A 13,239-nucleotide genomic window follows, 5' to 3' on the forward strand; every position below is an offset into this window, starting at 1 on the left:
AAATCAGTTCCCTTCATGATGCTGATTGTCTAGGCCCTCCATTAAATAGCACAGTTGCACTCCACTGAGTGTGGGTGCCTAATTCAAAGAGGGGAACCACAGTGACCATTCCCAGCTGAGAAGACAGAAAGAAGGCTACTTTATTCGTACTCCAGGCGCCATACCCACAACAGCCAGTGCTGTAGGCAAAAGCACACTTTGGATCCACTATGAGCCGGAAGTATCCAGATTTGTGCAGATCACAGTTTCACCTGTGGCTCAACTCTCTGCCCTCGGGACCCACTAATCATTTACAGCCTGCTGATGAGTATTTGAACCAGGGGTCAAGGTGAACAGCCCCAGTTACACAACAAAATGTAGAAAGACTTTGGTCACATGAGTATGTGTGTGTGTGTGTGTGCACGCGCGTGCGTGCACATGGTGTGGGTTTCAGAAAGCCTGTATAAAATTCTCTGCTGTTGAAGATCACATCAAAGGATGGTTTAACACAATGAAGGCGCTCACTGCAGCACTGCTTTTGGCCACACTGCAGTGTTCGTGGGCTTTGACTCCCACTGACTGCAAAACTACCAAGCCCTTGGCTGAGAAAGCTCTAGACCTGATCAATAAATGGCGACGGGATGGCTACCTTTTCCAGTTGCTGCGAGTCGCTGATGCCCACTTGGACGGAGCGGTGAGGAATCACCAATGGCAGAGCTCAGCTGGGAGATCATACCCAGGCGAATGTGACTCTGGCCCCCAAGCCTGCTGCTCTGCACAATGAATGGCTTTCTGTTTAGCTTTGTAGCTGCTCTAGATTGTTCTTCCTTCAAATTTATGCTTGCTGTTCATATGTCCTTATGGATAAGTCAATCCCTCAGTACTTACAAGTACTTGTGCAGAGAAAAGTTACAATAAACCGTGCTGGCACGGTTTGCTGGCACACATAGGCAAACTGTATAAGAGCTATTCTAGTGCCAAGAGTGTGCTATAGCTGTGCAGCCGTGTCATGAGGGCTGGGTGGGAGAATGCTTCAGTTGCATGCTGAAGAATGGGGAGGACTTGAGTAGGAAAGAAGGCCTGGGTAAAGGTGAGTCCCGGTCACGTTGTCTCTGGGTGGGCGGGTAGGAGGTCAGAAAGAAGGACGTTAGGCAGGAATTGAACCTAATCAGGCGCAATCCAGAAGGGTGGTATGGGCTCTGGAGCAGCCAGAGGGTGCAAGAGAGACTGTGGGTTTATCTGAAAGCCAAGCAAGCTACTGTTCTCACTCAGCTCTATGCTTCTTTGGAGTGAACTTGGGCTGACAAAGATTTTGGAGGGGTGCTGAAATCTCCACTCAACCCTGCCCCAAAATAACCTACCCTCTCTTCGGTGGAATGGCAGGAAATCAGGGAGGCCAGACTGTGGCATACTACTGGGAGAAGTGGAATAATCACCATGTTAAAGTATTATAGAGGGAGGCACTGTAGGTGGCAGAGAACAGGAATACAGGAACTTAAGATTTAACCCACAACTTAGTGAGCGTCAGTCCCATTCCAGGCTCTCTAGCAGAGGTGCAGCACAGACGGGGAATCTGTCGAGCACTCTCTGGTGGGGGAGGGAAAGCAGGGGGTGGTGGGCAGCTGGTGCACCACGTGCCCTGGGGAGATGGAGGCAGAGACCTGAATTAGGAAGCAGATGCATGCATTCAGAAATGAGGAAATGAGGGCAAGCGCCAGGCAGTGGGAATCAGGGCACTAACAATGAGGAATAGACATGAAAGACCAGTCACCATTCACTGCTGTCCAGTGGTTACCAAAAGCAAAGCAAAGAAAAAAAATCAAGATTGCTGTACATCTTTTAAGCTAGAGCTTAAGGCATTAAGTAATTAAGGGTGCCATTGACAAAGACAAGGGAATTGAGAGAGGCAGCTGCTTTCTAAGAGAAGAGAGTAGACTTAGCTTTGGGTGAGTTGAAATCAAGGCTGGAAATCCAAAATCAGGAACAGAGCCAGACCAGCGGACACAGCTGCTAGTGTAGATTGGAGGCATTGGTGTGGCTGTCATTATTTGCAATTCTGGGCATGTATCTTCACCACTTCCACCCAAACCCCTGCTACCATTTAGTGACTAGCTTTTTCAAGCTCATGGGTAGAAGAAACATCATGACCTGTTGAAAAGAATATTTGGGAAAAACTCTTTGTAGCTATTTATTTGAACAAACAGATCAAAGGACTAAAAGGGAGGATATCAGCCAAGATTCGGCAAGGAACAAGAATTCTGTTTAAGAAATAGAAAAATTGCATTTATTCTTAAAAATCTCTGGCTCCCACATGCTACTCACCTGTTACTCTCTTTGCGCTCCTCAGGAATCTGCCACTGTCTACTATTTAGTCTTAGATGTGAAAGAGACTGACTGTTCAGTGCTATCCAGGAAACACTGGGAAGACTGTGACCCAGATCTTACTAAACGTCCATCTCTTGACGTAAGTACACAGGGTGCCATACCCCTCCATCCATCTACTCTGCTTCCTCCAGGTAGCCACTCCTGAGCTAATCCAGCACAAAGAATAAGAGCAGCATATTCCCTGAGACTCAAGAAATTGACCTTGAGGGTGCTTTCATGAGAGCCATCCCTGGGAACCCAGCTCAAGACAAGTCAGCAGGGTTTGTGGTCTTGTGGGACCATGCATCCCTAGATTCAATCTCCTCCACTGTAAGATAGGAGAAAGGATTTGGAGTAGATGGACTCTAACATCCTTTCCATCGCTGACAGTTAATGGATCTGAGAACAGTGAACTTGTCATTGTGTCCCATGAAGACTGGTCCCATCCACCGCGATGGCCAAAAGGATTAGCTGCAGCAAGGACATGGGTCTTGCTCTGCACATTGGGCAGGATATTCAGGTACCAGCTCTCTGCCCCAGATGGACAACACAAAGACCAAGAAGCCCAGATATAAGATTTCACTTCTGCGAAGTGAGAGATTGACACATCTGGGAGTTTTTAGCAGCTTTTCCCCCTTGAAAATTCTTGAAATATGGTCATGATCCATTTAGACAATTTCTCCCTGGTTTTCATGAGGGTTTGACTAAGAAAATGTAGGCTCGAGACAGGTTTTGGTGAAGGAAAACCCAAGCACATTTTAAATGGATAGTAGGAGTACACTGCATCCCCTCCTTGTTCCATTCTATTAACATCAGGAAGGAATTGTGCCATGACTCAAAATCCCCTTTCTTACAGGTGATTGGGCAATGTAAGGTGATAGCTACCAGATATTCGGATGAATATCAGACTCTAAGATTGAATGACTTTAACTGCACCACGAGTTCCGGTAGGTCATCTATTACATGGCTGATTCATTCTAGAGCAATTTAGAATTCAGTCATCTAATGGCACTCAATACATCCCACGGTGTACATGTCAGAGAGACCCTGCCGTCACGGGTCCTGTTATCTCTCTCTCGAGAACAGAAGGGAGAGAGTTTGCCCATTACTGGAATACTTTCCTTGAAAGAAATTCAATATAAAAAAGGAAGATCTGTAGGAGACAGTGTAACATCAGTGGGGAAACAGGCCCTGAGGCCAGATTTGCTTGAGTTGGAATTCCAGCCTCATCATTAAATAGTGGTCTTTGGAGCAAATTACTTAAAATTTTTATTTTATTTTATTTTTTTGACAGGCAGAGTGGACAGTGAGAGAGAGACAGAGAGAAAGGTCTTCCTTTGCCGTTGGTTCACCCTCCAATGGCCGCCGCGGCCGGCGCGCTGCGGCTGGCGCACCACGCTGATCCGATGGCAGGAGCCAGGAGCCAGGTGCTTTTCCTGGTCTCCCATGGGGTGCAGGGCCCAAGCACCTGGGCCATCCTCCACTGCACTCCCTGGCCACAGCAGAGAGCTGGCCTGGAAGAGGGGCAACCGGGACAGAATCCGGCGCCCCAACCGGGACTAGAACCCGGTGTGCCGGCGCCGCTAGGCGGAGGATTAGCCTGGTGAGCCGCGGCGCCGGCCAAATTACTTAAAATTTTAAGTGAGCCTTCTTTGTAACATGAGGTGATAAGGGTAATAATAGTACTAGGTCTTAGCGTTCTTACTAGAATTAAATAAGATGATCCACACTTCCCAGAGCACTTAGCATTCAATGAGCATTGACTTCAACATTTGAATGGGATGTATTACTGAACAGTTTACAAAGCAGTTATACATATGACCTCAATCTCACTGCGGGCTATGACGTAAAGATCAGGCTACTTTTTATTTTAGAGACAAAATAAGTGAAGCTCAAAGAGGTCCAATGACTTGGTCTGGCAACACAGCCAAGATGGGGCAAAGACATGACCAGCGTGGCAGTGTTACTCTCAGTCCTACGCTCTTCTGATTTACTTTTGCAAAAGAAGTCATCTCAGAATTCCTTCACACAGCAGCAAATCTTAACATGACTCAATAGCTAAAAATTCAACACCCTTAAAAAAGATTCAACTGTGTCTTCTTTCTCTGGGCAAAACTTTGCGTGAATGACGCTTCTACCTCCTTGGCAGACAGGAGAAGTTCGTTAAAATGTTAGCGCTCCATGAGCATTGGATGGGGGTGCACCAAGAACAGGGGTCACAGCAGAGACTTGGGCAGTTAGCTCAGCTTCCTGTCAGCTAATTGATCTTGAACAAGTTACTAACTAAGCTTCTCCAACCCTTAGGTGGTCTATCTGTAAAATTTTGCGGCCCAGCGTTGCCATTGCCAGGTTTGTGGCTCAGTGAGTGAGACTCTGCCATTTTCTTCCTCTAGTCTCTTCAGCCCTGGCCAACACTAAAGACAGTCCTGTTCTCTTTGATTTCATCGAGGACACGGAGCCCTTCAGAAAATCCGCGGACAAAGCCCTGGAGGTGTACAAAAGTGAAAGCGAGGCGTATGCCTCTTTCAGAGTGGACCGGGTAGAGCGAGTCACAAGGGTGGTGAGTCTCCACTGCGCACAGCTGGAGCCCCAGGGCCCCAGCTCCAACCTGATAGGTGTGAGCCGGGCAACACATCCTCTCTAACTGCTCCACTTGACAGCTGCCTGTTAGATGTTTGCAGCCTTTGGGGTATGATGGACCACAAGTCTCAAAGCACTGCTCTCCTGTGAGGTTTCTACTTTTTGCCGGTGCGGGGGCGGGGGGCTTAGGGAGGGCAGCAGATTTCTGACATACAGGAGGAAAAAATCCAAAAAGGAAAAGAGGAAAAACAAGAACATATTAGGGTTATGTGAGCCCTCTGCATACCTTTAACATTTTATGGGAAATGGAATTAAATGATGTTTATTTGTGTGCAAGAAAGTTCTGAAATGCATGCATCATTTTTTTTTTTTTTTGACAGGCAGAGTGGACAGTGAGAGAGAGACAGAGACAGAGACAGAGAGAAAGGTCTTCCTTTGCCGTTGGTTCACCCTCCAATGGCCACCGCGGCCGGCGCGGCCGGCACACCGCACTGATCCGAAGCCAGGAGCCAGTGCTTCTCCTGGTCTCCCATGCGGGTGCAGGGCCCAAGCACTTGGGCCATCCTCCACTGTACTCCCCAGCCACAGCAGAGAGCTGGCCTGAAAGAGGGGCACCCAGGACAGAATCCGGCGCCCCGACTGGGACTAGAACCCGGTGTCCCGGCGCCACAGGTGGAGGATTAGCCTGTTGAGCCGTGGCGCTGGCCTTTTTTTTTTTTTTTTTTTTTTCATGCATCATTTTCTGTATTACATGTTTTCCATCACCTTCCGAAAGACCTTTCGTTGCAGGATAGAAAAGTGAGGCTTGGAGGAATTACCTCTCCACACTTGGTGATGGGCCAGAGCTAGACTGTTCCCTATGGCTCAGCCCAAGGACTGCAGCACCTCCCTGCCACAGTTGCCATGTGCAACAACTGCTAATGTTTATCACACATTTTGCAAATGCAAAGTTAAACAGATTAAGGAGCACAGGAGCCATGGAATGAATACAATGCAGTTGTTAAAAAGAGTGCTGTGGACCCATGTGCGTTGGGGGAAGTTGGAGATGTATTGCTAACAGGGGAGAGCAGGTTACAGAACAATACCTAGGAAATTAAAGACTTAGATGTACACATTATGGGGCAGCATATCTGGGGAAAGGCTGGAAGGAGAAATACACTAGATGGATGTGGGGATCTGTGCTTTTTTCCTTTTACTTTTTTCTGTTCTGAAGCTGTCTTGATGCCATGTTTTTCTAGAAAGGAGGAGAGAGAACCAATTACTATGTGGACTTCTCCGTGAGGAACTGCTCCAGGTCTCACTTCCACAGACACCCCGTGAGTACAAGAGACATCTGAAACCCTGGGAGCGCCCAGAGAAGCCTCCACCCCACCCCGCATCCTTCCAAGTGCCTCACACATGTTCCTCACCCTCACGCCGCCCTATAGGCCACGTGCTATTTTGAAACCTTGATTTGCAGATGCAGAAACTGAGGCACAGAGCCTTAAGTGAATCACAAGAATGTAATTTTTGTAATATACATCACATGTGCCAAAATCTAAACCTGAAGTTTTGAACCCATGGGGATCAAAAGCTGAGCTAACAGCCAGCCTGTGTGAAGACCCTGCCCACCAGGTGCCTTCATTCATCCCGTCTCATTGACACCCACTGGGATCCCACCAGACAATGAGGAGGTAGCCAAGAAGGGAGAATAGAATTCAGTTCTCATGTCCCTACCAGTGGGATTCCCCCCAATCATATACAAATTGCTACCCATGCACCTGCAGGAAGATCTTAATAATACCAGACATTTGTGTGGTGAATTACGGTTTACACAACACACATTGTGTGCTCGTACATACACACACACACACACATTGTTGCCTTGTAGAAGCCTCTTAACAACCCTGCTGAGAAGTAGGAAATGTCTCCTGGATTTCCTTGGGACACAGGGTCTTAGAATTGTAGCCATTTGCCCCAGGTCACTTCACTAGCGAGGGTCAGGAGGTGAGATAGTTTCAAGTTCAGGACTTCTCTGAGGTTTAACAAGACATTCTTTCTGACTGGAAGCATTCATTAATTCTTTTTTGCTTTTTCAAATTTTCAACCTGAGCCAGTTCTGGAATCCTGCTTAGGGCCACTGGAAATGATACCTCCCTCCCCTCCCCCAGACCCCCTATAAACACTTGACTGTCTTGGTGGGGGTGATGACAACCCAGTGCAGAGCTGTGGGGCTGGACATGAAGAGGCTCAGGGCAAAGTGTTTCATGGCATTATCTCATTGAATTAGGCCCTCCCACAATCTGTGAGTGGATAGCATGATGCCCAATGTCCAAAGAACAATTTTCAGAAATTCATGAAACTTGTCTGCATCCACACAGCTGGTAAATGGTGAAACCAGGTGCAACACAATTTGGAACTGGGTATTCAGTGCAGAAGGCTTGGCTCAAAGGCCAGGCAGCAGCGACGTGGAATCCCTGTCCACCTGCCGCGGGGAAGCCCAGGGCTAGTGTACTTGCAATGAATCCCTTGGGACATGCACTTTTCCCCAAAGTGTGATTAGGAAAGCTTGCAAAATAACAGGAGCGGATATGTGATGTTGCCCTGATTTTTCCAAAGCTCCTGTTTCTTTCCTGAACATCTGGAATTCTATGCCTCTAGCTGGACACACACACACACTAACAGGATCTCTCTCCTTCGTAGGCCTTTGGGTTCTGCAGAGCAGATCTGTCCTTTGATGTAGAAGCCTCGGACTTGGAAAACCCAGAAGACGTTATTATAAGCTGTGAAGTCTTTAACTTTGAGGTGGGTTGCTATGTAGCCGTCGTCGTGAGCAGCGCCAGACTAAGTGATATTTTCACACTCACTCATAGGGTATTTGGTTTTTATAGCTCTGTGGGCGCAGCAGAGTGGAGGTGGGGGTTGGGGGTGAGGGTACTGAGAAATAAAGAGAGAACAGGCCTCTAGGCAAAGGAGTGAAATTGCTAACATAACATAAAAGTATGTAAAAAATTCTAAGAATTAGAAGGGATAAGATTTGGCAGACAGCTCTCTGCTGTGGCCAGGGAGTGCAGTGGAGGATGGCCCAAGTGCTTGGGCCCTGCACCCCATGGCAGACCAGGATAAGTACCTGGCTCCTGCCATCGGATCAGCGTGGTGTGCCGGTGCGCCAGCCGCAGCACGCCGGCCACGGCGGCCATTGGAGGGTGAACCAACGGCAAAGGAAGACCTTTCTCTCTGTCTCTCTCTCTCACTGTCCACTCTGCCTGTCAAAAAAATAAATAAATAAAAGAAAGAAAGAAAAAGATTTGGCAGAGCTGGCACCGCAGCTCACTAGGCTAATCCTCCGCCTGCGGCACCGGCACCCCTGGTTCTAGTCTTGGTCGAGGTGCCAGATTCTGTCCTGGTTGCTCCTCTTCCAGTCCAGCTCTCTGCTGTGGCCTGGGAGTGCAGTGGAGGATGGCCCAGGTCCTTGGGCCCTGCACCCGCATGGGAGACCAGGAGGAGGTACCTGGCTCCTGGCTTCGGATCAGCGCGGTGTGCCGGCCGTGGCGGCCATTTGGGGAGTGAACCAAGGGAAAAAGGAAGACCTTTCTCTCTGTCTCTCTCTCTCTCACTAACTCTGTCAAAAAAAAAAAAAAAAAAAAAAAAAGATTTGGCAGAGAATTAAAATCATAACCAATTCAAAGCTGCCCTGAGTGAATTTGAAAATGTTCCTTGTAATCAGTACTGAGACTTGGTAATTTTAATGTTTATTATTAGGTGTAAAACCTAAAGAAAATTAATCAGCCTCAATTTTATTACTTAAAGGAATATAAAGGGACTAGCATTTGGCATAGAGGTTATATTGTCACCTGGGACACTCACCGTCCATATAACAGTGCCTGGGTTCAAGTCCTGACCTCATTTCCAGTCCAGCCTCTTGATAACAAACACCCTGGGAGGCAGCAGGTGATGGTTCAAGTAGCTTGGTCCTTTCCACCCACACTCCAGGCTCCTGGCTTCAACCTGGCCCAGCCTTGGCTGAGTGAACCAGCAGAGGGAAGATACCATCCTCCCCCGTCCCCTCTCCATTTCAAATAAATAAAATAAAATTTTTAAAGTTATATAAAACAATTTCTACATATACCCCAGAAAGTTTTGTTCTGTTTTATAGGTGACCACAAAGCTAGTCTGTACAACACTTTAACTTTTTAAACTTTTTTATTTATTTGGTGGGTGGGGTGGGGAATGAGAGCTTCCATTTGTGAGTTCAGTCCCCCAAATGCTCAGAATAGACCCTGGCCACAGAAGCAGCCAAGATCCAAAAACCCAGTCCAGGTCTCCCACATGAGTGGTAGGAATCCAATTACTTGAACCATCACCACTGCTCCCAGGGTGTGCACTAGCAGGAAGCTGGAGTCAGGAGCTGGAGCCAGCGGTCAAACCCAGATACTCCACTGTGGGATGGGATGTCCTGACCTTTGTCTTAACCACTGGGTAAAAAGTCCACCTCTACAGTATTTTTTGTATCAGCAAAACAACCTGAAACTAATCCAAGCATCCATGTTCCAAGTGAATAAAGGAAAGGGAAACTTTGTCCCTATGGAATGACTCTATAGATTTATTTTTTTAATTAAAATTTGGACAGAGAGTGACAAAACCAAGTGTTCATTCTTTAGGAGTAAAGGAGGTTGATATCATCAAGTCACAGAACTATGTTAAGAATACCAATGATAAGATACTCATTTTCCAAATGTTAGTCTACAGAGAGGTGCCATCCCATAATAGTTTCTCCACTTTCTGCTAAAATGAGAAAAATAAGGAGAATAAAGCTTTTCGTGATATAATATTTATTCCATCTAAAAGACTCTCCTTTATGCTGAGATTTCCCCTTCCTCCCTCCCTCCCTCCCTCCCTCCCTTCCTTCCTTCCTTCCTTTTGCCAAAATATTACTCCTTTGGTGAAATACTGTTGGTGGTAGGTGACAAATTTTGTTTATATTTAAGATGTCAACTTTGTTGGATAAAAGTTTAAAAAATTGGTAACCCACTTTTTAAAAAAGATTTATTTATTTGAAAGGCAGAATTGGGAGGTGGGGAGGCAGGGAGCGATCTTCTAGCCATTGGTTCACTTCTCCAAATGGCTACAATGGCCAGAGCTGGGCCAGTCTGAAGCCAGCCTTGGCCCCAGGTAACCCACTTTTTAAACTGATTTGTGAGGGGCTGGCGCTGTGGCATAGAAGGTAAAGCCACCACCTGCAGCTCCAGCATCCCATATATGGTGCCAGTTCAAGTCCCGGGTGCTCCTCTTCCAACCCAGCTCCCTGCTAATAGCCTGGGAAAGCAGTAAAAGATGACCCAAGTGCTTGGTGCCCTGCACCTGCGTGGGAGACCCGGAGAAAGCTGCTGACTCCTGGCTTTGGCTTGGCCCAGCTCTGGCCATTGTGGCCATCTGGGGAATGAACCAGCTTATAGAAGATTTCTCTCTTTCTCAAAATAACAAAAGTAAATCTTTAACAACAACAAGAAACTACAGATATGATTGTTTAAAAAAATTGATGTGCAAAATTCAGAAGTTTGGGAACCAGTGTTCTAATGAAGTTAAACACCTAACTCCTCCTTTAGTGCCACACGATGACACTGACTTCTCTGTCCTTTACCAGGAACATGGAAACATCAGTGGTTTTCGACCCCATTTGGGCAAGACTCCACTTGGGACTGATGGATCCAGAGATCATCATCATCCCCACAAGCCACATAAGTTTGGATGCCCACCTCCCCAAGAAGGGGAAGATTTCTCGGAAGGACCACCATCTCAAGGTGGAACGCCCCCACTCTCTCCCCCTTCAGGGCCAAGATGTCGTCATCGCCCTTTTGGCACCAATGAAACCCATCGGTTCCCTCATCATCGTAATTTCAGTGAACATCACCCCCATGGGCCCCCTCCCCATGGACATCACCCCCATGGGCCCCCTCCCCATGGACATCACCCCCATGGGCCCCCTCCCCATGGACATCACCCCCATGGGCCCCCTCCCCATGGACATCACCCCCATGGGCCTCCTCCCCATGGACATCCCCCCCATGGACCCCCTCCCCATGGACATCCTCCTCATGGACCCCCTCCCCATGGACATCCTCCCCATGGGCCCCCTCCCCATGGACATCCTCCCCATGGCCATGGTTTCCATGACCATGGACCCTGTGACCCACCATCCCATAAAGAAGGTCCCCAAGACCTCCATCAGCATGGCCATGGCCCACCACCTAAGCACCCAGGAAAGAGAGGTCCAGGTAAAGGACACTTTCCCTTCCACTGGAGAAGAATTGGGTCTGTTTACCAACTGCCTCCACTGCAGAAAGGTGAAGTCCTTCCCCTTCCCGAAGCCAATTTCCCCAGCTTCTCCTTGCGGAACCACACCCACCCTCTAAAGCCCGAGATCCAGCCCTTCCCTCAGGTAGCCTCTGAGCGATGTCCAGAGGAGTTCAATGGTGAGTTTGCACAACTCTCCAAGTTTTTCCCATCTACATTTCCAAAATGAAATCTGATTTCCTTGATGGGGAACAATGAATGATATTCTGTATTAGCACCATAAATAAAATGTGGCCATGATGAATGCAAACCAGTTCTTCGAACTTCACTTTCATGCCCTGAATAGGGAAAATGTGAGTAGGGGAGGAGAGACTGTGAGAAGAGACAGACACGGGAGAGGAGAGGAAAGGTCTTGGCACTGTAGTCAGTAGGTCATTCTGCCACTGGTGTATGTCCCTGGAGGCAAATTTCTGATCCTCAGAATTTCCTTTTTTTTCTTGGACTTAACTCCTCTTATTTTGTACTGTCTCTTACTGCTTCCACTACAGCTGGGCACAGTAAGAAGGCATGTATTATCATTTAAATGAGTATTATTATAAAAGAGGCCCAAATTCTCTTCCCATAGCCATTCACAGTCATCTACGTTTCCTTTTGGAAAAGTGAATTCTAAATTCAATTATGAAGCGAACGAAACTCTGGCTATATATTGCAAAGATGGTTGCAGGCATGAATCATGACCATACATTTTGGTGCATGGAAATACCACTTTATTTTCAGAGTAAATTAATTTCTATCTCATGTAGCACTAGGGAGCATAACCCCAGTACTTCTTGGTGTCCCCTCACCCAGCTACTCCCCATGCAAACTGTACTACAGTTCCCAAAGCTCACTCAGTGCCAAGGTGTTTGGGGTGAGAATGAGAAGGAGATATCTGGCTCTTGATGACGGATGCACCAAGCCCCTTGCTGAGGGATCTCACCTGCCTGTTGATGCCATTCTCTGAGTCCAGCTTATCAGCCACTTCTGTAAAAATTGGGGAAACAGAGGACTGTGAGACAGCCCAGGGTGCTGACTGCCACCGCGTCCACACAGCTGTTTCTCCTTGGGGTCACACACCTTCCAGGTTGCATGCCCAGGAACCAAGGCAGAGAGAGGTCCTCCTCTGCCTCAGAGCCCAGACCTCGCTGTTCTCCTCTCTCCTCCCCAGGCAAAGGCCTCCTTTTCTAGTCCGGACGTTACTTGATCCTTTTTTTTTTTTCCAGAAGGCTTTTCCCATATTGTAATCCCATTCTTCTCCCTTCTTCCCAAATCAGGGAGTAAGCATTTAGTAACAAGCTGATAAGATTTCAGAGTCTCTCTCTCTTCAGCCACAATGGTGGTACTCAAAATATTGAATAAACAGATACATCAGCCAGTCAGAATGGTTGCCAGCCATGCACGGCCAGTGTGGCCACGGTGGTGGGCACCAGCTAATTGTCACTCTGCAGGGTCCTGGTCCTCCTCAGAGGCTTGAGCACAGGGTCAGCTGCTGGAGTGGGGAGTACAGAGAGGTGAACTCCAGGGAGCCCCCAAAATACACAGGTGCATAACTCAAAATGCTGTTCTACTTAGAAGCAATTATCATCTAACAGGGGTGGGAAGAGCTGGCCTGTGGGCCATATAAGGTGCATGAAATCTTTTGGCCTGGCCTTGCCAAGGCAACCACAGGTGAGATTTGAAATTCAATAAATCCATAGCAGGCTAATTTTTAAGTTAGTAATTTTGCATGGCCTGCAAATGATGTTGTAAATATCCAAATAGCCCTTTACAGAAAAAAGGTTTCCTGCCCATGATGGTACTTTTGCAACATTGCTTGAGTTAACAAAAGTCTTGGAAAACATAGGGATTGAAAGCTCTCAGTTCAAGTAGATGCATTCATTATGTGCACAGTTGCTGCAGATGAGTTATGAGGTAGGAGCTGACATTCTACTCTGGTTTTAGACACTATACCAATGATTGTTACTTTTCTAGACTCTTTGTCATGATGGCTAAAAAACACATACA

The 13,239-nt window shown here is 47.4% G+C and overlaps 1 protein-coding gene across 1 annotated transcript; it reads left to right on the top strand.

Moving 5' to 3' along the window:
• The first annotated feature begins 472 nt into the window (after positions 1–472).
• Positions 473–11,506, top strand: HRG (histidine rich glycoprotein). The gene is made up of 7 exons (XM_008266576.5): positions 473–673; positions 2,327–2,443; positions 3,200–3,290; positions 4,737–4,903; positions 6,162–6,239; positions 7,606–7,707; positions 10,547–11,506. The coding sequence occupies exons 1-7, from the start codon at positions 491–493 to the stop codon at positions 11,423–11,425; spliced, it is 1,617 nt and encodes a 538-aa protein (XP_008264798.4). The 5' UTR covers positions 473–490; the 3' UTR covers positions 11,426–11,506.
• The last annotated feature ends 1,733 nt before the right edge of the window (positions 11,507–13,239 follow it).

This window comes from Oryctolagus cuniculus, chromosome 4 (genome assembly GCF_051225735.1).
Source record: "Oryctolagus cuniculus isolate XC-2025 breed Fujian yellow rabbit chromosome 4, ASM5122573v1, whole genome shotgun sequence".
Lineage (NCBI taxonomy): Eukaryota > Metazoa > Chordata > Mammalia > Lagomorpha > Leporidae > Oryctolagus > Oryctolagus cuniculus.